We start from the raw sequence: 26,946 nt of genomic DNA on the forward strand, positions 1-26,946 counted from the left end.
ATCTCGACAGAGTCGTTGTTCTTGGCTAGATGACCGAGTGTCTGTCTATCTACATTCAGTACGGAGGTGGGATTGTTTTATTGTGGAGTCGGCAACATTGAAATCGGGCGCTGAATGAGCAGAAGAATGTGTCCTTCTTCTTTTACTTTGCCGGTAAAATCACGCGAATACCTGAGGAAGAACCAGATGTGACACTCTCTGCTGGAAGGCATCAGACTGGATCGGCATACGCAGCACCACATCTTCGTTAGTGGTCACGGGATTATTATTAAGGCTCAGTAGTGTAGGCATGAGGTACTGTAACCACATATATGAATTTTTTTTAGTGGTTCAATTGGTACAGATATTTTCACAGACGATTATTCTCAGCCCCTTCAGTGAGCTGTGGTGAATGAATATTTCGATTGGAAAATTGTTTGCCATATGGAGAGGCCACCAAATACTGTAGACTATGGAGCATGTTTGGTCTACACGGGGGAGGAAATCTGCTGCCCATCAGTCATCAGCGAGTACTGCTACGCGCCTCTTTTTCAGGTACGAGCTGACTGCCAATGAAGATCTAGAACCGCCAAACAGACGCTTTTGCGTCATTGTGTAGCGGCTAGTGGCAATTATGTCTCCTGTTTTCTGTTTCGTTGCTGAAAACATTTTCGAGTTCGTTACGTGTTTTCATTGTATATCTTTCGTTTTTATAATTACAAATTTTGGTCATTTTATGTTAAATGCACTGCGATAAAGTTTCACGTTGTTCCGATATTCTGTTATGACGAAACACAGTGTAACGGGTAAGCTACTAAAAAATGTCGTGATACTGTGGATCGACTAGGTTACTAGAAGGTGTCGACGTTCTTATGATCAACGTAGGCGGTTCGTAGACAGTGGAAGTGTGATCTATACACGTGAACTGATATCCATACTGCAATTAGCTGTTGTTTAGTTATATGTATTCCATTAGAAGTGTGTAATGAATAAAAATTTCTAATTTAAATAAAGAAATCTCTGTAAAACGAGTTAGTCAGAAACATTAATGTTAACGTTATTTGTTAACGGGAAGGAATGGTATAAATCTGCTTTGTGTAGCCAAACCATTAAATTATAATTTTTTTTAATTAGTGTATTGAAATTTAAAATGTGAAAGAGTGATGTGAGCTATTACAGTTACGTAGTTAATCAAAACATGACAGTAAGAATGTACTTAAGAAGTTATTGTAAAATAAAGGAAAACAATAGCTCGAAAATTATTTTTTTGGAAAAATTATAGTGGAATTGTATTGAAAATAAGTTTCTAAATTCTTCGAATGTGTTATTTACATTTCCTTTACAGATAATTTTCGTAATGTATCGTATTTAATAGTGTTACTATGCGAATAATACTTTACCATAAAAGTTCTTGTTTGCTATAGGAAAAGGAATTACCAGTTTCAATGAACAGCACAAAAGACAGAGGAGCTGACGTTTTTAAAATTATCAAACATTTATTTATTTTTTCTAGGTGTATGGTCAAACGTTAATGTACAAGAGGCAATTCGATTCGAAGTGTCACATCGTTTAATCTATAATAAATACATACATACATATGTTACACTTCCGTGACGTGTCCAATCGTAGCCAAGTTTGTGGAGATCAGAGACAATGAATAACTCATTGAATATTTGTGAGACAGTTGGCACCCCTAATCTATTTTTATCACCATCGATGTCACATATAACGGCATTTAAATGTAGACAACAGTATTCCATAGGTATTACCTTTTACATAGCAGTACATTTTGTGGACGACATAGATGACACTATCATGATACAAAATGGTAGTTCCCGACGTGGAAATGTTGTAATACTGCAACACAACTACTGCATGTAAATTATAGTAAGTATCAGTCCAATTTCAATACTTTTGAACTGAGATTTATCCTTTGGTGTACGTACTGAAAATAAGACTACTTTATTTATGTAAACCGAGTACCGTAGAGCCTGCACCTTGTACTCAAAACATTGTTTGGTGATGGCAAGCTGCGAGATACTGAAATGAACCCAGGCCGGTTTGACAGTTTCTTTGGCGTCTGTGTACTATGAGTATTTCACAGATTTAGGAATACAATTTTTGCAAAGTTTCTTCTTACCATGTAATAGTTTAAGCCGTGCTGAGGCTTTCACAGAGATATCAACAGCTGGGAGTTCTGAAAACCACTCGGCAATCAGATTGTTATATAAAATTCATTTGTGGCACCCGTGCTTTGAACACGGGAAAGCTTAAAGCTTGTGTATATATCTGTATATAAAATATAATTTTGTACATTATTCTCTCACGATCTCATTTCAGCAGTTTTCCAAACCACGCCCGCCAGCAACCTCTTGTTTCTCACTTGTACTTGGTATACGCCTGCCGCTTCTTCAGGCCACAACAAAGCAAATGTCCCGCAGCACTTTGTCGCAGTGTTCCGCAACGGAACAAACCTGAGGAATCGAGGAAGGAAGAAGACGCTGGATGAATACTGCTCGGCGTTCATGAGGTAGGTGTGTGTCCAGGCCACCGGTGTCCGCAACGCCCGACCGGACTGTAGTCTGTTTCTTTTGTGACCTGTGAACATTAAAGTTACAGGTTGATGAGAGATTTCGTTGGAAAATATCAAACAGAAAACGATTTCCCGAAATTCCGCAAAAAAAAAAAAAATATTTATTTGATGGCTTTAGGCTTCTTAAGCCGCCAGGCGACAATGGAAGGTCGCAACCACAGATAAATGAAGTGCGACTTACAAAGATATTATTGATATACTTCCAGAGACATATAAAATGATGACACAGAGGTTTATAAAGGAAAGTATTGGTTCCAGAAATTACTGTAACCAGTCGCCTTTTGTAATGCTTCAGTTTATATCTACTATGAGCTGTTTCGAACAACCAAGCGACTCATCATCAGACGGTAAACACTTTTAATGACCGTTCGGAGCATTGTGGGGGTGTGTGTAGTTGCGGGAAAGTAGAAAAACGAAACAAGCAAGCACTGAATATAGCCGTAAGGTCGACTTAAAGGCATTACTTACAGTTATTAGCAACCATGAGTTTATTCCTGGTGCACACAATACTCTGGAGAACATAATTTACGTTATCCAGTTTCGTTAAATATGTAGCATTACACAAACTCCATGTCTTTCACAGGATTCATTACATGTTTGTACTACCTGATGATGAGTCCCTAGGTGATTCGAAATCGTCATGGTAAATAAAAGCTGAAGATCATAAAAGACGACTAGCTCCAACTGTTTCTGGAAACCGTTATTTCACAGTCGCAGCGTTCGACACCCATAATCGATTAAAGTCTTAAAGAAAGTATTACTCTTTTGTGCCATGCGAGAATCTTTACCATCTAACGAAATGGTAATTTTTTTACGTTATGTGGAAATCGTTATATTTAAAGAAAGACGATAAAGTTGAATATGCTATTGCAACCTGACATCTGCATAGCTAACACTTCATTTAACATGGGAAAAAAGTCCTCGTGCATTTCATTTTCGTAAGAGTACCGCACAAAAACATCAAGCTGGGGAAGATTCCCGATACCAATAGCGTCAAGTTGCAGGGCGAATTTTGGGCTTCCATGAAGACGGGGAAGCAACTTATTTTTCATGTCAGCGGTTACTGCATCACTACCACGAGCCACAGTATCGAGTGGTACCGACTTCATACTCTCGCCAAACCTTTCCCCATGCATGATTTCGCACATTTTGACGGAAGACGTAATTTCTCAGTAATAATGTCTGGTGGTTAGGATTTTGCAATTTAAGCAAGATACCTCTAGGGATGCTCTTAGGGCTGTCCTAGAAACTAACACCTGTTTTATTTATTTTTTTATTTTTCGAGCAATCTGACAATTCCTTTCTCGGTCTGGATGTTTTGTCTGCAGGTGTCTCTTTAGTCTTATAGACTCCAAGCTTTCGTTGGCAAAATCTCGAAACAAAGAACAAAGGGTGGTCATTCCTTATTATTCGAAGGAATGCAGGCAAGGTCTGATGTCATATAATCAACTCGATATTTACGCACTTCTGTTTTGCGTTTAGAGAAAGATGCGAAAGAGGCATGTACTTTGATTGATTAAGTTTTTCCCTTCTTAGAACTCCATACTGTCGAAGGAGAAGAGACACTCAGCAAATCACTTCCATGGGATCTGTTGCTATCACTGTTGATCAGTCAGTTACCCACCGGAATGGAGGAACTTGTACCATTTTATTTTAAATCCGGTTAACTACTTCCACTGAAAATGCGCTGGAATTCAACTTTTGACTAACTCACTACCTTCGATCTGGCTCTGGAAGCCTGGATGTAATCGAGTAGACAGTCAGGATGGATGTGATTAACAATATATTTTAGTAGTCAGCGTAACAAGGAAGTGGTGGTCGCACTGTCAAGCGGCTTATTGTCATTAGTGGTTGTTTAGTGTGCGGAAAGTAGACAACCCAGCCGGTGATCGGAGGCAGAAGCTATGTGGTAAAATGTTATTCGCGACTTCCTCAGCATACAGAATGGGAGGGGGTGGGGTTTGAGGACGGCTGGGATAGTGCAATAATTTTTTTTCTTTTTTTTACTTACTGCTGACCAATGTCTGTAGGCCAAAGTGCAGAAGTGGTGTAATTTTACCGATTTATCTTTTTCGTAGAATATTATCAGTCACGTCAGGGCTGTGACTATTATTGAAAATGATTTGTTTGATAGTTTGAAAGGCATCCTCGGAATAGATAACATATGCTACATATGATGATGTTATGGTGGAAACCGTTCTGATTTGTGCTTAAATTTTCGACAGGCTGGGGAATACTTAACACTGTGTCGTGAGCTGCCACTCTCTCTCCAGAGAATCACTGAGTGACGTGGCTCTGTGGTTAAGAGTTGTTGAGTTCAAATGCTTGTTCGGCCATTCTCACAACTTCGATGGTTTCAGTACATTATGGGGAATGTATTCTAAAAACAGATTCACGGCTGATTCCTTTCTTCATGTTTGTTCAAATGAATTAGTGAGCCGTTTCTGGTTAACATCATATTGAAGAGAAGTTTACCTACGAGATTGTAAACGACGAGTGGATAAAGAAAATTTGGGGTTTAACGCCCTGTAGCCGACGAGGTCATCAGAGATGTAGCACAAGCTCTGATTGGAAAAGAGTGGCGAAAGAAATCGGCTGTGTTCTTTTAGAACTTTTAACATTGCAGTGCATCAGCAGTCGTAGATAATTTAATGATTATAAGGAATCCGCCTCGATTGCAAATTGAAACCGGATGTTCTTTTAAAAGGAACCATCGCGGCATTTGCCTTAGGAGGCTTCGGGAAATAAGGGAAAACTACAAACTGGATAGCCGGACGAGGATTTGGACCATTGCCCTCCTGAATGCGGGTGTGTGTAAACTACTTCGTCATGTTAAAAGAATATAGGGCTCCTTGTGCAAGCGGGAACTCAACCATGAATGATATTCACGGTGGCGCACGAAAAACTGGCCCCGAGTACAGACTGCTCACCAATTACGCACGAACTGTTGCCCGCTTCGAGTAGATACAATAACAAACAAATAAACATGTAGTAATTGGATAATAAAGAAATGACAAAGAAACTGATGCAAAGATCTCTATTTACTGAATCTATTCTGTCAGATTAGGTACTGAAAATGACCTCCTTTTGCTTCAATACGCTCTTGCCTAACCTGCCGCATCGATTCTTAAAATTTTATTAAGAATATAGTACTTCAAGTCTTCTTACATTCTAGGCGCTACAGTCCGGAACCGCGCAACCGCTACGGTCGCGGGTTCGAATCCTGCCTCGGGCATGGATGTGTGTGATGTCCTTAGGTTAGTTAGGTTTGAGTCGTTCTAAGTTCTAGGGGACTGATGACCTCAGAAGTTAAGTCCCATAGTGCTCAGAGCCATTTGAACCATTTTTTTCTTCTTACGTTATTTCATTATGTGCGCACACTTTTCGCTTTAGATTGCCTCACAGATAAAAGTCATAAGTGATTAGGTCTGAAGAACTCGGCGGCCACAATTCTTTGCTGACAGTCCTTTCTTACTGTGAATACTTGATTAATTCGTGAAACGGACTCGCGAGAAGTGTGATAGGTCGCCCCGTCCTGTTGAAAGACAGCATGCGTACGCTCAGAGGGTGAACTGTCCGCAAAATCCCTCAAGATTCGTATACACGCACCAGGGTTTACAGCTTTTTTCAGAAAATATGAAATTGTCTGACGGTCCCACGTACAGTAATTCAGACGTTTTGCCTTATTATCCTGCATCATTTCTTGGATATATGTCTTTTTTTAGGACTTCATCTCTATATGTTGTAAAACATGTTCACAGGACCTACATAAAACGTTCACTTTTTGCTACAATTTACGGGTCGACTTCCTTGGGCTCTGGATCATTCGTGCTCGAATATCGGCGATCGCAGCAAGTATACGAACGGACAGGGCTCGATTTTTTATTACGTTTGCAACTAAATCTATAGTACGCCACTTCGGCACCAATTACTGCATACTGCTCTTTGCTGGTATGGAGACGCCAGGAAACTTCTTTGCAAAAATGTCGCACTTTTCCGTAAATGAACCGGTAGACACGTACGCCAACACTACTGTACTTGTATCATGAATAGGATACATCTCGCTGAGATATTTACTTCACATGTCTTAACAAAGTCGCAACGGCTTTCGTACTGAGACTATAAAACGTATTCGGAACAACAGATGACAACTGGCGGGCGACAGTGACTGTTGAACAGATCGCCTCCAGAGTTGGCATTTCTGTGGGTTCTGTGCACACAATCCTGCATGACGACCTGAAAATGCGAAAAGTGTCATCCAGGTGGGTGCCACGAATGCTGACGGACGACCACATGGCTGCCCGTGTGGCATGTTGCCAAGCAATGTTGACGCGCAACGACAGCATGAATGGGACTTTCTTTTCGTCGGTTGTGACAATGGATGAGACGTGGATGCCATTTTTCAATCCAGCAACAAAGCGCCAGTCAGCTCAATGGAAGCACAGAGATTCACCGCCACCAAAAAAATTTCGGGTAACCGCCAGTGCTGAAAAAATGGTGGTGTCCATGTTCTGGGACAGCGAGGGCGTAATCCTTACCCATTGCTTTCCAATGGGCACTACGGTAACAGGTGCATCCTACGAAAATGTTTTGAAGAACAAATTCCTTCCTGCACTGCAACAAAAACATCCGGGAAGGGCTGCGCGTGTGCTGTTTCATCGAGACAACACACCCGCACATCGAGCTAACGTTACGCAACAGTTTCTTCGTGATAACAACTTTGAAGTGATTCCTCATGCTCCCTACTCACCTGACCTGGCTCCTAGTGACTTTTGGCTTTTTCCAACAATGAAAGACACTCTCCGAGGCCGCACATTCACCAGCCGTGCTGCTATTGCCTCAGCGATTTTCCGGTGGTCAAAACAGACTCCTAAAGAAGCCTTCGCCGCTGCCATGGAATCATGGCGTCAGCTTTGTGAAAAATGTGTACGTCTGTAGGGCGATTACGTCGAGACGTAACGCCAGTTTCATCGATTTCGGGTGAGTAGTTAATTAGAAAAAAAATCGGAGGCCTTAGAACTTGAATGCACCTCGTACTGCCGTTTACGATATTAATTTTCTCTTAGCAACTGTTTTTGAGTCATTCTTCTTGGTAATTGTAGTGAATGGTTAAGTGACTGAGATGGTAATATCAATGCAGGAAGAATATAGCATGGCATGAATTCGACAATGCCTTGGCTGTGCACAGGTCACGCAGCTCTCCTAAATTACAGGCTTGTGTTTAGTGGGTGTAGAGCTGGCACCCGATAGCGTCCCAGATGTGTTCGGTCGGTTACGCATTAGACAAATTTGGTAGCCAAGGTATCAATATGAGTTCGCTATCATGCTTCTCAAAACATTCCGGCCTGTGAAACGGACACTTATCGCGCTGGAAGAGATATCGCCGTCGTGAAATACATCTAGAATGAAGGGGTGTAAAGAGTCAGCAATATATTGCGGTGACAAAAGTCATGTGTGTGTGTGGTGGTCTTCAGTCCTGAGACTGGTTTGATGCAGCTCTCCGTGCTACTCTATCCTGTGCAAGCTTCTTCATCTCCCAGTACCTACTGCAACCTACATCCTTCTGAATCTGCTTAGTGTACTGATCTCTTGGTCTCCCTCTACGATTTTTACCCTCCACACTGCCCTCCAATGCTAAATTTGTGATCCCTTGATGCCTCAAAACATGTCCTACCAACCGATCCCTTCTTCTAGTCAAGTTGTGCCACAAACTTCTCTTCTCCCCAATCCTATTCAATACCTCCTCATTAGTTACGTGATCTACCCACCTTATCTTCAGCATTCTTCTGTAGCACCACATTTCGAAAGCTTCTATTCTCTTCTTGTCCAAACTGGTTATCGTCCATGTTTCACTTCCATACATGGCTACACTCCATACAAATACTTTCAGAAACGACTTCCTGACACTTAAATCTATACTCGATGTTAACAAATTTCTCTTCTTCAGAAACGATTTCCTTGCCATTGCCAGTCTACATTTTATATCCTCTCTACTTCGACCATCATCAGTTATTTTACTCCCTAAATCGCAAAACTCCTTTACTACTTTAAGTGTCTCATTTCCTAATCTAATCCCCTCAGCATCACCCGATTTAATTTGACTACATTCCATTATCCTCGTTTTGCTTTTGTTGATGTTCATCTTATATCCTCCTTTCAAGACACTGTCCATTCCATTCAACTGCTCTTCCAAGTCCTTTGCTGTCTCTGACAGAATTACAATGTCATCGGCGAACCTCAAAGTTTTTATTTCTTCTCCATGGATTTTAATACCTACTCCGAATTTTTCTTTTGTTTCCTTTACTGCTTGCTCAATATACAGATTGAATAACATCGGGGAGAGGCTACAACCCTGTCTCACTCCTTTCCCAACCACTGCTTCCCTTTCATGCCCCTCGACTCTTATAACTGCCATCTGGTTTCTGTACAAATTGTAAATAGCCTTTCGCTCCCTGTATTTTACCCCTGCCATCTTCAGAATTTGAAAGAGAGTATTCCAGTTAACGTTGTCAAAAGCTTTCTCTAAGTCTACAAATGCTAGAAACGTAGGTTTGCCTTTTCTTAATCTTTCTTCTAAGATAAGTCGTAAGGTTAGTATTGCCTCACGTGTTCCAACATTACTACGGAATCCAAACTGATCTTCCCCGAGGTCCGCTTCTACCAGTTTTTCCATTCGTCTGTAAAGAGTTCGCGTTAGTATTTTGCAGCTGTGACTTATTAAACTGATACTTCGACAAAAGTTTATGCGGTAGCGATATGCAAGTTTACACAATGGCGGTCATATCGCGTACGCAACGTATAAAATGGCTGTACATCGGTGGAGCTGTCATTTGTTATCAGGTGATTCCTGCGAAGAGATTTCCAACGTAGTTTTGGGCACTCGACGGGAATTCACAGACTGTCAACCCAGAATGGCAGTTGGAGCTAGACGCATGGGACATTACATTTCGGAAATTGTTAGGGGATTCAATATTCCGAGATCCACAGTGTCAAGAATACCAAATTTCAGGCATTACCTCTCACCACGGACAACGCAGTGGCCGATGGCCTTCACTTAACGACCGAGAGCACGGGCGTTTGCATGGAGTTGTCAGTGCTAACACACAAGTAACACTGTGCGAAATAACAGCAGAACTCAATGGGGACCGTACGACGAACGTATACGTTGGCACAGTGCGGAGAAATTTGGCGTTAATGAGCTACGTCAGCAGGTGACCGACGGAAGTGGCTCTCCCAACAGCACAACATCGCCTCCAGTCCTGGGCTTGTGGACGTTTCGGTTGGACCAAAGACGACTGGAAATCCGTGGCCTGGTCAGATGAGCTGTGGTTGCAGTCGATAGGAGCTGATGGTAGGGTTCGAGTCTGGTGCAGATCCCACGAAGGCATGGGCCCAAGTTGTCAATAAGGCACTGTGCAAACTGGTGGTGGTTCCATAATGATGTGGACTGTGCTTACATGGAACGAACTGGGTCTCCTGGATGTTCGGCTACTCCGTCCGAACAGGCCTCGAAAGGCCCAGCGGTACTGACCGACCGCCGTGTCATCCTCAGCGGACAAGCGTCACTGGATACTGATATTGAGGGGCATGTGGTCAGCACACCGCTTTCGTGGTCGTTGTCATTTTTCGAGACCGGAGTCGCTACTTCTGAAACAAGTACCTCCCCACTTGGCTTCACGAAGGCCGAGTGCACCCTGCTTGCCAACAGCTCATTGGCTTCACAGGGGCTGCGTGGACCCAACTTGTCAAACCGGACGGGCACCCATCCAAATTCCAGCCAAGCCCGACAGCGCTCAACTTCGATGATCTGACGGTAAGTGGCGTTACCACTGCGGCAAGGCCGTCGGCTCAAAGCGATAAGTGTGTTGAAATTCATGATGGAAGCCTTCAGCCGTCTTTTACTTTGCACAGTGCTCTCCTAGGAGAGTGACCAGCATTTTGTCTGGTGAACGTCTTTCTGACTTGCACGGGGAGGAGTTCCGAGTGCGCGGTGAGCTCAGGCGAGGGCTGCGAAAGGCGGAAACTGGAGGAGTCGTTCCCGGCGTCCTTGAGGCTCGGGCCACGCCTCTCCAGAAGTCTGCCGGCGCCACGCAGCTCGTGAGTTACAGCCACTCCAGCCGTCCCACCGGGTCCACAAAAGAGCCGCCGCAGACCTCAGACACAATACAAGGCGCTGCGGGCGACGAAGAGACTGGCCGGCACCCCGCGTACCGCCATGTATCAGCTCTGCTGCCAGCAGCAACACTTGTCAAACTATGTAGTACAGTGCATTACACTTTGCTAAATGTTGATGTCGACTTTAAAGAACCTCCTCTGTTCGGTTGGTAATATTTCCTGCTAGGTAGAAAGTTTTAATTGAACTGACGGTTCAGTGCAATAACTTAATACCCAACTATACAACTAGTAATACTATTATCGGTATTACCTACAATTATCTTTTCTAAATTCTTTGTTTTTAGCTAACTCTTTTTCTATTTTTTTTCAGGGAGCAGAAACAAGTAGGGTCACATACAACCACGTGAAAACTGTAAAACAGGAAGACAAGGGGAGGAGTTGAAAACGATTACACGTCAATTCCAATCGACGGAAGAGAAGACAGCTAAAAACAGGGACGTGGAGATAGGTCTATAAAATACGCCCTAGAGAAACTGAGGTCCAGAACTAAAATTTAAATGGCCTTCGCCATACTGCTACGACGGATCAGAAATAAAACGACGGTCTAAGGCGCTACAGTCATGTACTGTGCGGATGATACCGGCGGAGGTTCGAGTCCTCCTTCGGGCATGGGTGTGTGTGTTTGTCCTTATGATATAATTTAGGTTAAGTAGTGTGTAAGCTTAGGGACTGATGACCTTAGCAGTTAAGTCCCACAAGATTTCACACACATCTGAACATTTTGAAGTAGAACGCTGTCGGCAGCTCGCGCGTCGTTCGCTAAAACGGCCGATAACTCAGGCGGCAAACAGAATCGGGAACGTAAACCGGTTGAGAAAGGGCATTCCGTCAGGAAATGGCGGGCAGTTAAAAGTTGGGCACAATGTGGTGGGGGAGCACCACTTAACAAATGGCGGGGGCTAAAAATACAAGGCCCAATACGCAACCTCGTTAAAATGATCTCCTCGCGACGAGAGGGTCCAGAGGAAGTTGTCCAAGCCGCTGGGAGAAGCTTCATTTTCGATATTTGTGGTACGGTCTTATCGGACGAAACTGCTGAGGTCATCGGTCCCTAAGCCTACACACTACTTTAATCTAACTTACTCTATGGACAACATATCCAAGCCCGAGGGAGGGACTCGAACCTCCGACGGGGGTAGCCGCACGGACCGTGATAATGCGCTTCAGATCACGCGGCCACCACGCCCGGCAGAAGTTTAATAACCCGAAGCTTGTTCCCACGAAGGGAGGACCAGTGGTGATGCCGAAGTGACACCACCTGCCGACAGACGGCAACACGGAGATCGTCCGAGGGAGTGTGAGAAGTAGCGGGCTGAGGTACGAGGACTGCAGCCTTGGCAGCAGCGTCGGCAGCCTCGTTTCCTGTCAGACCATCGTGACCAGGAACCCACATAAACATCACAGTGACTCCCTCACTAACGAGCAAGTGGGACATTTCTTGGACCCGTTGCACTAAGGGATGGACGGTGTACAGCACACAGAGGCTTTAAAGGGCACTGACAGAGTCTGAGCAGATGACGCAATTGAAAAGCCTGTGTCACCGGATGTATTGCGTGGCCTGATACAGGACGAAGAGCTCTGCTGTAAATACCGAGCGGTGTTCCGGAAGCCGATACCGAAAAACTTCGGCGCTAATGACGAAGGCGCACCCCACATCACTGTCGGTCCGACAGCCATCAGTTTACAGAAAGGTACTATCGCGAAATTTCATGCGAAGGCCGTGAAACGGAAGGTGGTAGAGCGAGACTGGTGTCCTCAGGAAGCCAATGAAGGCCAAGGTGAACGCGAAGCTCTTTGATCTAACATCTGTGTTAACGTTTTGCTCGAACAATAGAAAATCCAGGAGGGAATGTAACAATATTAGAGAAGGGAAGTTGCTACTCATCACGTAGCGGAGATGCTAAGTCGCGATAGGCACAACGAAAAGATTCACACAGCTATAGCTTTCGGCCATGAAGGCCTTTGTCAACAATAGACACACATACACACACCCACACACACTCACGCAGACGCAACTTACACACACTTCTGCAGTCTCAGACAACTGAAAGCACACTGAAACCACGTCTGAGACTGCAGACGTGTGTGCAAGTTGCGTCTGCGTGAGTGTGTGTGTGCGTGTGTGTGTCTATTGCTGACAAAGGCCTTCATGGCCGAAAATTATAATTGTGTGAATCTTTTTGTTGTGCCTATCGTGACTCAGCATCTCTGCTGTATGGTGAGTAGCAACTTTCCTTCTCTAATATTGTTAAAGTATTATTCATTATTTATGACCATTTATGCAATTGTAATTAATCTATGGCTATAACTTCAAAACTAATATGCCGTAAAAAATGGAATTGTTAAAATTTCACTTGTAGTACTGGTTCATGCGTACGGTATGTAGATTTGTAAATGGGTAATACTTGGAGGGAATCCCCTCTGCAGTGAAACTGGCTTGGTGGGAATAAGAAAGGTGGAGTTGGCGGTCGAACTGCAAGACTCCTTTGTGGCAAGTCCGTTAGTGACTAGCAGTCAACGTGTTCACATCTTGTGAACTGATCGAGGCAAGAAGCCTTAGTTGTGGAAGTAGTTGTGGAAGTATTATTGATGGCATACTTTGGTTAGCTCTGCACTATGAAAATCCGACGCTAAGAAGAAAATTTCTAGAGCTAGTTACATAGCAAGAGCCATGGATACAAATACCAATCAGTATAAATGATGCAATTACTTTAATACTATTTCAGTGCTAGTAATTTCCATTAATTACATTGGTAAAAGGACTACTTGTCCAGGTTAATAGCACTCCACCATTAGTAATCATTTATCTATAATGATTATTAGCTTAGTACTGTAATTTACGGATAGTGTTATGGAGAGCCAGTTGTTGCAAAAAAGGTTTGTATTCTTTCTGTGTTGTTCATGCCAAACTACTGTTAGCTTGCTTGACGAATTGCACTAGTGCTTAGTATCTTATCTGCAAAACATAATTTCTGTATCATGTAAAGTCAATTCCAATAGGTAACTTCCTTTAATGAACCATGCTAGTACTTGTTACAACTTTGCCTAATTAGGCTGGCTACCGTTTCCTTTAATGTAATTACAGTAACTTGATTACTAATAGAACCTTAGTTCGATTCCCATTTGTTCTGCTACCGCTTCCTTTCAATATAGATCTTTAGACAAACAAAAACAGTCATACATTTCCATTGCGCACGGACACGGTCAAATTAATATCCTTTCACAGGAGTAATATTATCGGTGTATTGCTAATTTAGTAGTAGCCGGTAGGGTGATATACACAGAGTGAAACTTAGGCTGAGAATTGAGACGACCTATGAGAATGCAATAGATACTATAGTATTGTTTAGTGTAATACTAAACATTTTTAAATAAAGGCGGGAAAAAGGTATTGTACTGGGCAGGGACGTGGAATCTACGCTGGAAGTTTGCCGTGTAGCGTACTCCTTTCTGTAATATTTTCTTATTCATCTTCATATTTTCCGAAAGAGTCTAGAGATTCTTTATTAATGTAATAGAAGTAAATATTCGATATTACGTATAAATAAGAGAGCTCAAGTGCTTGATTGAGTGTTACCTTGCTTGATGAATGGCGCCAGTGCTTGCTATCTTATTTGCCAATCATATTTCCTGCATAGAGTAAAGCAAATCCCAAAGTGAAGCCAATTCAGAGGCGGGTTACCAGATTTGTTACCAGCAGGTTCGAACACCACGTAAGTTTTACAGAGATGATTTGTGAACTCGAATGGGAACCATTGGGGGGAGGACGACGTTCTTCGTAAGGAACACTATTGAGAAAATTTAAAGAAGGAAGCTGACTGTCAAATGATTCTACTACTGCCAACATACATTGGGTGTAAGGACCACGAAGATAAGGCACGCGAAATCAGGGCTCATACGGAGGTGTACAGTTGTGTTCCCCTCGTTCTGTTTCCGGCTGGAACAGGAAAGGAGATGGCTAGTAGTGATACAAGGTACCCTCCGCCACGCATGTTGCAGTGGCTTACGGAGTGTCTGTGTAGATGTAGAGGTAGACCTTGTAAATGTGCCAATGAACGTGGACCAATGAACTGTAATATTTCTATTTACGTCACTGCCTGATTCTCTCGCATTTTAAGCGCGTCGATTTTGCTAAATTGCATGATTAGCGCGCCAGATATAGCCGACATTTGCCGGTGGAGAGGGCTGCGATCGTAAACCACATTGAGGAATACGTTTCGTGTGATGTACCAGTTCGCTTCTAAACGTCCACCAGTCACGTTCGACGTGCCGCACTTTGAGAAACACGTTCCGTGTGAAGACGGAATAAAATCACCTTCATACGGAACGTGGCACTCAACGTTTAACGCGATGACGTGGTACCCACCATGGTGCTGAACACTGAAAAACGTTCCGGCTTGTCCATATGGTACGTACGGGGAAAGTAACATATACGACCACGGCACGGTGCAACGGGAATTGGCGGTCGCAGGCGCCGCGTGCTAACTGTACATTACACACGAGTTGTCGAAAAGCATAAGCGTAAACTAGCTTCCACACGAGACTGGTCCCCCGTGCTACAACGATTACGATAATAACCTGTACTGTTGACGCTAGTCGAAACACGTAACTGTTCTCTGTGTCGAGGCAACCGTGATGCTGTGTCCGTAATGAAACGAGAAGCGACCTGCACGTGACGTAGGTGGCGTTTTCACCATTTCATTGGTTTACTTCGGAAAGTGCGTTCATAGTACACTATCATCCGTACACCTGCTGGTGGGCTGTAATACTGAGTATATTCACCCTTCGCCTTTATGACGCCTTGAACTTTCGAAGACGCTTCTGAATGTCTGTGGAGGAATGGCACCCCATTCTTCCTCAAGAGCCGGAATCGGAGAAGGTACATCTACACCTACATACATACTCCGCAAATCCACCATACGGTGCGTCGCGGAGGGTACCTCGTACCACAACTAGCATCTTCTCTCCCTGTTCCACTCGCAAACAGAACGAGTGAAAAATGACTGCCTATATGCCTCTGTACGAGCCCTAATCTCTCTTATCTTATCTTTGTGGTCTTTCCGCGAAATGTAAGTTGGCGGCAGTAAAATTGTACTGCAGTCAGCCTCAAATGCTGGTTATCCAAATTTCCTCAGTAGCGATTCACGAAAAGAACGCCTCCTTTCCTCCAGGGACTCCCACCCGAGGTCGTGAAGCATTTCCGTAACACTCGCGTGATGATCAAACCTACTAGTAACAAATCTAGCAGCCCGCCTCTGAATTGCTTCTATGTCCTCCCTCAATCTGTCCTGATAGGGATCCCAAACGCTAGAGCAGTACTCAAGAATAGGTCGTATTAGCATTTTATATGCGGTCTCCTTTACAGATGAACCACATCTTCCCAAAATTCTACCAATGAACCGAAAACGACTATCCGCCTTCCCCACAACTGCCATTACATGCTTGTCCCACTTCATGTTGCTGTGCAATGTTACGCACATATATTTAATCGTCGTGACTGTGTCAAGCGCTACACTACTAATGGAGTATTCAAACATTACGGGATTCCTTTACCTATTCATCTGCATTAATTTACATTTATCTATATTTAGAGTTAGCTGCCATTCATTACACCAATCACAAATACTGTCCAAATCATCTTGTATCTTCCTACAGTCACTCAACGACGATACCTTCCCGTACACCGCAGCATCATCAGCAAACAGCCGCACATTGCTATCCACCCTATCCAAAAGATCATTTATGTAGATAGAAAACCACAGCTGACCTATCACACTTCCCTGGGGCACTCCAGATGATACCCTCACCTCCGATGAACACTCACCATCGAGGACAACCTACTGGGTCCTATTACTTAAGAAGTCTTCGAGCCACTCACATATTGGGGAACCAATCCCATATGCTGTACCTTAGTTAGGAGTCTGCAGTGGGGCACAGAGTCAAACGCTTTCCGGAAGTCAAGGAATATGGCATCCGTCTGATACCCTTCATCCATGGTTCGCAAGATATCATGTGAAAAAGGGCGAGTTGCCTTTCGCAGGAGCGATGCTTTCTAAAGACGTGCTGATGCGTGGACAGCAACTTCTCTGTCTCAAGGAAATTCATTATATTCGAAGTGAGAATATGTTCGAGAATCCTGCAACAAACCGATGTTAAGGATATTGGTCTGTAATTTTGAGGATCCGTCCTTCTACCCTTCTTATATACAGGCGTCACCTGCGCTTTTTTCCAGTCACTCGGGACTTTACGTTGGGTAGGGATGCTTGACGCTGGGGTCTGGGACGAGGTCATCTTAATGGTGTTCCACGGGGTTCAGGCGAGTACTTTTCAAGAATGTTATTGTCCACAAATAATTTTTTTACAACCAGTCTCCGGAATACTCGATGATCGCTGTCCGTCAGTACGTAAGGTCCGGCTGGTCTTGGTTTATCTCCGGTTGTTCCTTCGCGTTTCAACTCGACACTCACATCATCAACAGTCGGCTCCTCAGGTTCAGAAGAGTTGAAATGTCCCTAATGAATTTGTTAGTCAGGTAACATTGAAAGACTAGTCACTTGGGCCCTCGAGAAAGACCTGTTCTGCTGTTACTGCATCCCTACTGACAGAGACTGCTTTCATAGTGGCGAGAGCGCCTCTGGTGACATCTATCGGTCAATTCCGCATTACATGGAGATGTCCAGATACACTTCATCAGATACGGTATCTGACATACATGAGATTCCTCTGCTGGTTAGGAAATACCCCACAAGGTGCATTTCACAAGCTCTGACGTCAGAAGCTCTCCACGTAGCCACAGAGCATAGAAGTAAGTAGAGGGGCTTTACTGAGGCGTAGGACCGTAGGGCGTACGCTCCGACCCCCAGCCTTTGGGGTGCGCAGCGCAGCACCAGTCTCGCGGTTTTTTTTTTTTTGTCTGTGTCTACCTGTTTACTCACTGCCTCACCTCACCTTTTTGTCAGGTCTGCTTTAAATTTCTTAGTTTTCATTTTAGTTAGTTTTCAAGTTAGTTGGATAAATGATCGAATAAATTCAACAATAAACATAACGTTATGAACAAAATAATGCAGGTAACATTCCTTCCTGAGACCAGGTAGCACAGACTGAAGAAAATCTGGATTAATGCTAGTAAGATTCGCGCGTTGAAGGTTCAGCAGAAACATAATTATGTGTACAGATAATTCACCCATCTGGGCATTCGAGAACTTCAACGATTTTTGCCTGTTACCCACATCGATACTGGAAAGATATCAAAATATGTGACGTAAATGGCTGTGTCGTTTGCCTGCGTCGACGTAGAAGCTTACATTTTTTTCGGACGTGAGGTGACCGTAGACTCCGGTACGTGACACACTTTCAACTTGATACGTCTGCCCTTTTCTGAGAAAAAGGAGTGTTAATATTTAGAGAGATAGACTGATGGCCGACAAAATGATCGTATTACGTTTCTATTTTTTACCGACTGAGGTACGGAATGCTAAAACCATACAGTCAGCGTCATGAGCTGATTATTGCCAGTGTCTTTTCATTTCATTTCGTTTTTGTTTCTTTTCAGCTTCGATTTCTATCGGCAGCATTCGAAGAAGAGAAATACGAGGCAGCTCCACACTGCACACAGCAGGCGGCAATAGCCGCACGTATGGCGCGTAAGTGGCAGACCCGTCACGGACAATCTGCAATACGCCTCACGTATTTCTCAGCAACTGAAAAGATATGGCTCTGCTTCCAAAGTTAAAAACAACTTCGGTACGTTTGCTATATTTCATACGCTGTAACATGCGGCATAAAACACACCAAACGTAAACTGTACAGCGACTACATTTCAAAATACTTGAACAATGATAACAAAACCTCCGGCTGTATTTGAATCTACCTCGTTTATTCTTCTTAACACATGCTACCATCTTCAGGGCCCAAGCGTAACCTGCCATCCACAACATTAGAATCGTATCAGCTGGACAAAATTACCTGGACTCCGTACCTTCTGTGGCAATAACAAGACCAGCGTGGAAGGAACGGAATGCAGTTAATATTGCCCCGCTGCATACGATTCTTTTAATTGCACATGAGAACGAATGTGGATGGCGACTTACGCCTGCGGCCTGAAGATGACACCATTTGGTATCGAACCTTATCGCATGTGTTAAAAAGAATAAATGATGCAGATTCAAATACAGCCGCTGGTTTCGTTATCGTTATTCAAATACTTCGTGTTCGGCTGCAGTCCCCACCTTCCTTGATGGATTACTAAACATATTTCAAAACATCATACTTTACATTGAAGTATCACAGTAGCTATGGGCAATGAAGAAAAGAAAACAAGTTCATTTTGAAGCTCCGATGTGTCGCTACAAGATGTGGAAAAATGATTTTTTTACCGTATAGTTTCCTCAGAATCGAATGAGAAAAGCTACATAGCGGAGAGCACGTGCAAAGTTTGTATATATATGTATTTTATACGCTGTATATATATATATATATATATATATATATATATATACTCCTGGAAATTGAAATAAGAACACCGTGAATTCATTGTCCCAGGAAGGGGAAACTTTATTGACACATTCCTGGGGTCAGACACATCACATGATCACACTGACAGAACCACAGGCACATAGACACAGGCAACAGAGCATGCACAATGTCGGCACTAGTACAGTGTATATCCACCTTTCGCAGCAATGCAGGCTGCTATTCTCCCATGGAGACGATCGTAGAGATGCTGGATGTAGTCCTGTGGAACGGCTTGCCATGCCATTTCCACCTGGCGCCTCAGTTGGACCAGCGTTCGTGCTGGACGTGCAGACCGCGTGAGACGACGCTTCATCCAGTCCCAAACATGCTCAATGGGGGACAGATCCGGAGATCTTGCTGGCCAGGGTAGTTGACTTACACCTTCTAGAGCACGTTGGGTGGCACGGGATACATGCGGACGTGCATTGTCCTGTTGGAACAGCAAGTTCCCTTGCCGGTCTAGGAATGGTAGAACGATGGGTTCGATGGCGGTTTGGATGTACCGTGCACTATTCAGTGTCCCCTCTACGATCACCAGTGGTGTATGGCCAGTGTAGGAAATCGCTCCCCACACCATGATGCCGGGTGTTGGCCCTGTGTGCCTCGGTCGTATGCAGTCCTGATTGTGGCGCTCACCTGCACGGCGCCAAACACGCATACGACCATCATTGGCACCAAGGCAGAAGCGACTCTCATCGCTGAAGACGACACGTCTCCATTCGTCCCTCCATTCACGCCTGTCGCGACACCACTGGAGGCGGGCTGCACGATGTTGGGGCGTGAGCGGAAGACGGCCTAACGGTGTGCGGGACCGTAGCCCAGCTTCATGGAGACGGTTGCGAATGGTCCTCGCCGATACCCCAGGAGCAACAGTGTCCCTAATTTGCTGGGAAGTGGCGGTGCGGTCCCCTACGGCACTGCGTAGGATCCTACGGTCTTGGCGTGCATCCGTGCGTCGCTGCGGTCCGGTCCCAGGTCGACGGGCACGTGCACCTTCCGCCGACCACTGGCGACAACATCGATGTACTGAGGAGACCTCACGCCCCACGTGTTGAGCAATTCGGCGGTACGTCCACCCGGCCTCCCGCATGCCCACTATACGCCCACGCTCAAAGTCCGTCAACTGCACATACGGTTCACGTCCACGCTGTCGCGGCATGCTACCAGTGTTAAAGACTGCGATGGAGCTCCGTATGCCACGGCAAACTGGCTGACACTGACGGCGGCGGTGCACAAATGCTGCGCAGCTAGCGCCATTCGACGGCCAACACCGCGGTTCCTGGTGTGTCCGCTGTGCCGTGCGTGTGATCATTGCTTGTACAGCCCTCTCGCAGTGTCCGGAGCAAGTATGGTGGGTCTGACACACCGGTGTCAATGTGCTCTTTTTTCCATTTCCAGGAGTATATATATATATATATATATATATATATATATATATATATATATATATATAGAGAGAGAGAGAGAGAGAGAGAGAGAGAGAGAGAGAGAGATAAATTCTTCCAATCCATATGTGGCATACAGGAAACGAATGCGTAACAGTATTGGTTAAAAACAGTCTTGGTTGCAATTTTGGTTTTTTTACTTTTCAACGACGCGTTTCGCCTTATTTAGGCATCTTCAGGTTATCTTTTCTAGATGGACGCGAGAGCAACCAAGTTCTGCATAACGCGTTCCCGTTGACAGGAGCGAGTAACAGTAAGATGGGGGCTCAGGTAGTAAGCATAAAGATAACCTGAAGATGCCTAAATAAGGCGAAGCGCGTCGTTGAAAAGTGGGGAGCTTGCACCTCTCGTGCGCCCGAAGGTCACTCTATTTAGTTCTATGCTCTGTGCACGTAGCACGTCGATGTTTGGGCTCGCGACCCAAGGAGAGCGGCAGTGTGTGTGGCAGTGGGTACCTGTGTCAGGTGGCGAGGGGCAGCAGCCTCCAGCACAGCAGGGCTGCGAGCCAGGCGGCAGCGGACAGCGGGGCGGCGCCGGGGGCGGCAGCGGCGGCGGCGGTGGGCGGGAGCAGCGGGGGCGGCTCGGCCGGCTCCCGCGGGGGCGGCTCCGCGCTGGCGGGGAAGCACAGGCGGTTCATGTTGACCCGCACGCGCTCGCAGTCGTAGCCCTCGCTACCGTCGCACCGGCAGTCCGACAGCTTGGCCGCCTTCTCCTGCAACGGCGCAAAAAAATTGGAAATTTGTGGTTAGTTCCTCTGGGACCAAACTGCTGAGGTCATCGCTCCCTAAGCTTACGCACTACGTAATCTAACTTAACCTAAGGACAACACACACACACCCAAGCCCGAGAGAGGACTCGAACCTCCGACGGGGGGAGCCGCGCGAACCGTGGCAAGGCGCCCCTAGACCTCGCGGCTACCCCACGCGGCAACAGCACAGCAGTGCTCGCCGTTCGCTCGTTCGGTCATACATCACGATCCCTAAATCCCAATATGTGGAACAGTGCGATCCCTGCAATTTGCTACATCTGAAGGATTTAATTATGAACGGGTTGCCTTAGTCCCGGATATGGTACACGTGATGAAACTTGTCGTCTCTCTTGTCCCCTGTACTGATGTCATTATCGAGTATACAGGCTGTGTTTTGCGGTATTACAGTGATTTCTCTTGGGAGGGGGGGGGGGGGCGGCGAAATATTAATTTTTTATGTTGTGTGCTCTAATTACAGGAACAGACAAAATTTAGGTTATGTGAAACAGATTATAGTGGATACTAGCAACACCTCAACCGCCTCGAGTCTTCAAAGATCCGATCTCTCATATATATAACAGATTCAGTAGACTAATTACTTTACAAATTAGCTGATGTGTTAAATACTTGACGTTGAGCATGTGAAACATTTACGGTTCACGTCGCGAAGTTGTAATTATGTTAGCTTTATTAGTTTCTGGAATATTGAACCACAGACTTACAAAAAAGTCAAAACTTTATTTCCCACATCTCAATGTTTATGACTTCATATGTCCTGAAGTATGTATCACAAAACGATATAACCCTGCAAGTACATACAGTGGTTTATGTACAGTCTGTAAAATGTTTTATGAATAGAGTCAGTAATAAGCATGCAATAATATAAAACGTCATGCCTGATGCTGAACTTTTAATATATGAAGAGCGATATTCTTTCCGTTTCATAATTTTGTGGTGGATGTCACGGGCAGAAACTTTTGAAAAGGTTTGACATTTTCTGTAAAGTTCGTTAGAAGTCGCTAAGTGCTCTCAGTCTGAAATAGTGGAAAAACGTAGTGTGGGTAATATGTGTACCGTGAGTTACACTGCCTGGAGATATACTGGGAATAATAGGTATGACTGCAGATATTTTTATTCGTGACCGTAGCGGCCGCGCGATTCCAGACTGTAGCGCCTAGAACCGCTCGGCCACCCCGGCCGACCATCAGGTAGTAAATTATATGATGTGTCTGTTGGAAGGCTACTTCACACAGAGAAAAAAAAACAACCAATACAATGATGTGCGTACATATCAAGGTACCACATATAAAAATATCTGCACTTATGGCCATTACAGCCCACATACACTGTTTATTGGTCAAATAACACATGAAATACTGAAAATATAATTTTTGTGGCCCCTGGAAGCTTCTAGACAGCCAATCCGCAGCTTGATCTTGTGATTGTTTTCGCCGTTTAGTAATATAGATAGAGACCGTTGGAGATGTAAAGGTGAGAGCAGGTGGACAGATAGAGGGTACTGGAGATGTAAGGATGGAAGCAGGTTGATAGATAGGGAGTACTTCACATGTAGAGGTGGAAGGAGTTGGATGGATAGAGGGTACTGGACATGTAGAGGTGGAAGCAGGTGTATAGGCAAGGGTTACTGGAGATGTAGATGGTATGTATATTGAAGATGGAGGTGGGTGGGAAGAAAAAGAAAGGGAAGAAACCATTAATGTCAGCTGTGTCAGGACTTTATGTGGGGTCAACAACAATGAGAGAAAATGTGTGACGAAACAGGTTTCGAAAGTGGAATCTCCTCCTCACTAGTCAATTGCGTTAGCCACTTCGCCACCTGGGCACAGTGTTTATCGCAATTGCGAAGACCACATTGCTGACGCACATTCCCACCTAGTGCTACTTATCCACAGTCCCCATCGATGTTCTCCTTACTCGCTACTTACAGATTCCCACAGAAGGGCGAACACAGTTGTGCATGTGCACTGAAGATGGTGCAGTCATTGCTCATACGGCAAGTCAATTATATGAAAGTGTAGAGCTGTTCTTTGGGATATGTGTCTGGCTACCTAGTACGCAGGAAATCCAAGGTTCGAATCCTGGTCTGGCACACATTTTCACTCGTCGCCGCTGATTCCCTATGAAGTCCCAAAGGAGCTGATTTCAGTGGTTCCTTCCCCTTGCTTTCCTTTCTCCCACCTGAACAACAGCTGTGGATTCTACATGGTGTGTGTTCTTATGGACATGTCTGAAAGAACAGACTCCCCACATTCGTATAGGTGTTGAGGTGGAAGTAGGTGTACAGAGAGGGGGCACTGAAGATGCAGAGGTGGAAGCACGTGGAAAGATAGGGAGTATTGGAGATGTAGATATGGAAGCAGGTGTATGCTTAGGAGGTATTAGAGACGGAAAGAGGTGGACAGCTAGGATGTATTGGAGATGTAGAGATGCAAGTAGGTGGATAGATAGGGGTACCAGAGATATGGAGATGGAAGCACGTGGATAGACAAGCAGCTGTAGAGACTGAGACAGAGTGATAGGTAGGCTATTCTGGAGGTGCAGAGCTGCAAGCAGTTGGATAGAGGTAGATGCTATCGAAGGTGTAGAGATGGAAGCAGGAAGATAGGGGGTATTTAAGAGATGGAAGCAGGTGGAAGAGGAGCATGGGGCAGGTACGAGCGGCGCTGTCTCACCTGCCGGCGCAGGATGGAGATGGAGTTGTTGCAGCGGTGCGAGCAGCGGCGGCCGGCGAACATGGCGCGGCAGTTGCGGTGGTAGAAGTCGAGCGCCGTGTAGCACAGCTGGTCGGCGTCGCAGACGGCCTGCGCGGCGCGGCAGCTGAGGCGCGAGGTGCGCGTCATGTTCTCCACCCACGGCCGGCACACCTCCACGCGCCGCTTCGTCTCCGAACACTCCTCGTCGCTGCACCGGCACTGCCCACACACACAACACAACACAACCGTTCACTCTGGCGTCCCAGAACGGACCACAGGGGTTAAGGCGTCGTCTGTCTAGGCTCAGGGACGGCAGCAGTACACCTGTATGCCGGAAACATCGGTTTGTGTACAATTAACATCTGGCTCTGTGCAGTTATCTTAAAAGGACTATTGTATAATTCAATAGTCTTCGAATGAAATAACAAGTTTACGGTTACCAGCTACCGTATACTCACTATCAAGACCAGTTTCGCAAGTTTAAACCTCCATCACTAGATCGATTGTCCGCACCCAGTAGCTGAGTGGTCAGCGCAGCAGAATGTCAATAACAAGGTCCCGGGTTCGATTCCCGGCTGGGTCGGAGACTTTCTCCGCTCAGGGACTGGGTGTGGTGTTGTCCTAAAAATCATCACCTCATCCCCATCGACGCGCAAGTCGCCGAACTAGCGACAGATCGAAAGACTTGCACCCGGCGGGAAGCCCAAGTCACACGGCAATATAATATTAGATGAATTAATGTGCATTAGAATGATGTATATGTGTCCTGTTACAACTTCGGTGTACCTGTGTCCCTCTCTAGTATAAGAGCAAGATACTACTTCTGCACATGTTTCAGAATATTGTGGAGGCCCAATAATCACAGGCTCTAAAATGTAAATGGGCTGGGCATATGTCACGAAGAAATGACGAAAGATCAACAGTGGCAGTATTGGAGTGGACTCTCAGAGAAAGTCGTAGACCACAAGAGAGGCCACCCAAATATTGGGATAAGGAACTAAAAGAAAGTCGCAGGTTTATACTAGCAGAGGACAGCAGGAGCCAGAGTGAAATGGAAAAAAGCGAATGAAATTCTGTTTTTTAGCTTAAGAATAAACAGGCTGTGCTTTGCATAGGTTGAATTAGCTGAAACATAAATAAATAAATAAAGACATTCAAAATCTGACAGGGAGAAGAAACTGTCGATGTGTGGGTCCATGCGCTGGGTTTTGTGAGGTAGGCAAGTCAATCGGTCATTCAGAAAATATCCTGCAAACATGAAAATAACTAACAGCTGCTTGGGCAGCTGTACCTGTACACGCCATCCAAGCTCTGTTTGACTCAATGCCCAGGCGTATCAAGGCCGTTATTAAGGCCAGAGGTGGTTCTTACGGGTACTGATTTCTCACGATCTATGCACCCAAATTGCGTGAAAATGTAATCACATGTCAGTTGTAGTATAATATATTTGTCCAATGAATACCCGTTTATCACCTGCATTTCTTCTTGGTGTAGCAATTTTAATGGCCAGTAGTGTAAATAAATTCGCCTGAAATAGTGACGGTTGTTGGCTCTCGTAAGACATGCAGTGTCACGTGCTGTCTTTCTCGTCGGCCTCGGGGGCTTGATTCATTACCCCATACTACTATCCATAGTAGTACCCCTTACTAAATTTTGCGGTGGAGTTCTTAGCAACTTGAGCAAGTTCAAACCAGCGCTGAAGAGCGCGATTCGATCTAACTGCCGTGCGAAGAGTGCGGCAACAGCGCCATCTCACAAGGGAACCTCCCCATCACACCCCCCTCAGACTTAGTTATAACTTGGCATAGTCGATAGTCCTTGAAAAACTGAACACAGATGAATCGAGAAAAGAGGAAGAAGTTGTGTGGAACTATGAAAAATAAGCAAAATATACAAACTGAGTAGTGCATGCGCAATATAGGCAACATCTAGGAGAGGACGTACTCAGGAGCTCCGTGGTCCCGTGGTTAGCGTGAGCGGCTGCGGGTCGAGAGGTCATTGGTTCAAGTATTCCCTCGAGTGAAAAGTTTACTTTCTTTATTTTCGCGAAGTTATGATCTGTCCGTTCTTTTATTGACGTCTCTGTTCACTGTAATGAGTTTAGTGTCTGTGTTTTGCGACCGCACCGCAAAACCGTGCGATTAGTAGACGAAAGGACGCGCCTCTCCAATGGGAACCGAAAACATTTGATCGCAAGGTCATGGGTCAACCGATTCCTCCACAGGAAAACACGTCTGATATATTCTATACGACACTGGTGACGGCATGTGCGTCACATGACAGGAATATGTTGTCGACCCACGTAACTTGTACACTTGGCGAATGGGTAAAAAGATTCTTCTACCTTGCCCGATTTAGGATTTCTTGTGGATGTGATAATCACTCCCAAAAACGTGATTAAAACATAAGGGTTTGTCACATAAACTGCAACAAGTGAATGCAACAGTTTCACAGTCGCACAGTTTTGCCTGTGCTCTGCCAAAACATATGTTTTTAACGTTTTCAAATTTTTCCGTGTGTAGACCGTCAAATCCTGCATATTTCCAAGCAAATCTCAACATGTCCTGGAATTTTGGAGAGCGAAGTTAATTATGTAAAAAATTAAACTTTTCACTCCAGGGAAGACTTGAACCAAGGATTTCTCGTTCCACAACTGCTCACGCTAACCACGGGACCATGGCTCCCATCAGCTCAGGCAGTCCTAGCTGTTGTATATCTTGCACATGGACTACTCAGTTTGTATATTTTGCTTCTTTCTTTTCATAGTTCCACACAACT

General features: G+C 44.9%; 1 protein-coding gene across 1 annotated transcript in view; it reads right to left on the bottom strand.

Moving 5' to 3' along the window:
• Nucleotides 1-1,450: 1,450 nt before the first annotated feature.
• LOC124616624 (growth arrest-specific protein 1-like) overlaps nucleotides 1,451-26,946 on the bottom strand; it is a 58,247-nt gene continuing 32,751 nt past the window's right edge. The window contains exons 2-4 of the mRNA XM_047144948.1: nucleotides 24,148-24,387; nucleotides 21,162-21,418; nucleotides 1,451-2,577 (exon numbers count right to left, since the gene is read on the bottom strand). Of these exons, the coding sequence (XP_047000904.1) occupies nucleotides 21,167-21,418; nucleotides 24,148-24,387 (492 nt within the window). The 3' untranslated portion in view covers nucleotides 1,451-2,577; nucleotides 21,162-21,166. The remainder of the gene's footprint in view (nucleotides 2,578-21,161; nucleotides 21,419-24,147; nucleotides 24,388-26,946) is intronic.

Source organism: Schistocerca americana, chromosome 5 (assembly GCF_021461395.2).
Source record: "Schistocerca americana isolate TAMUIC-IGC-003095 chromosome 5, iqSchAmer2.1, whole genome shotgun sequence".
NCBI classification, from domain to species: domain Eukaryota; kingdom Metazoa; phylum Arthropoda; class Insecta; order Orthoptera; family Acrididae; genus Schistocerca; species Schistocerca americana.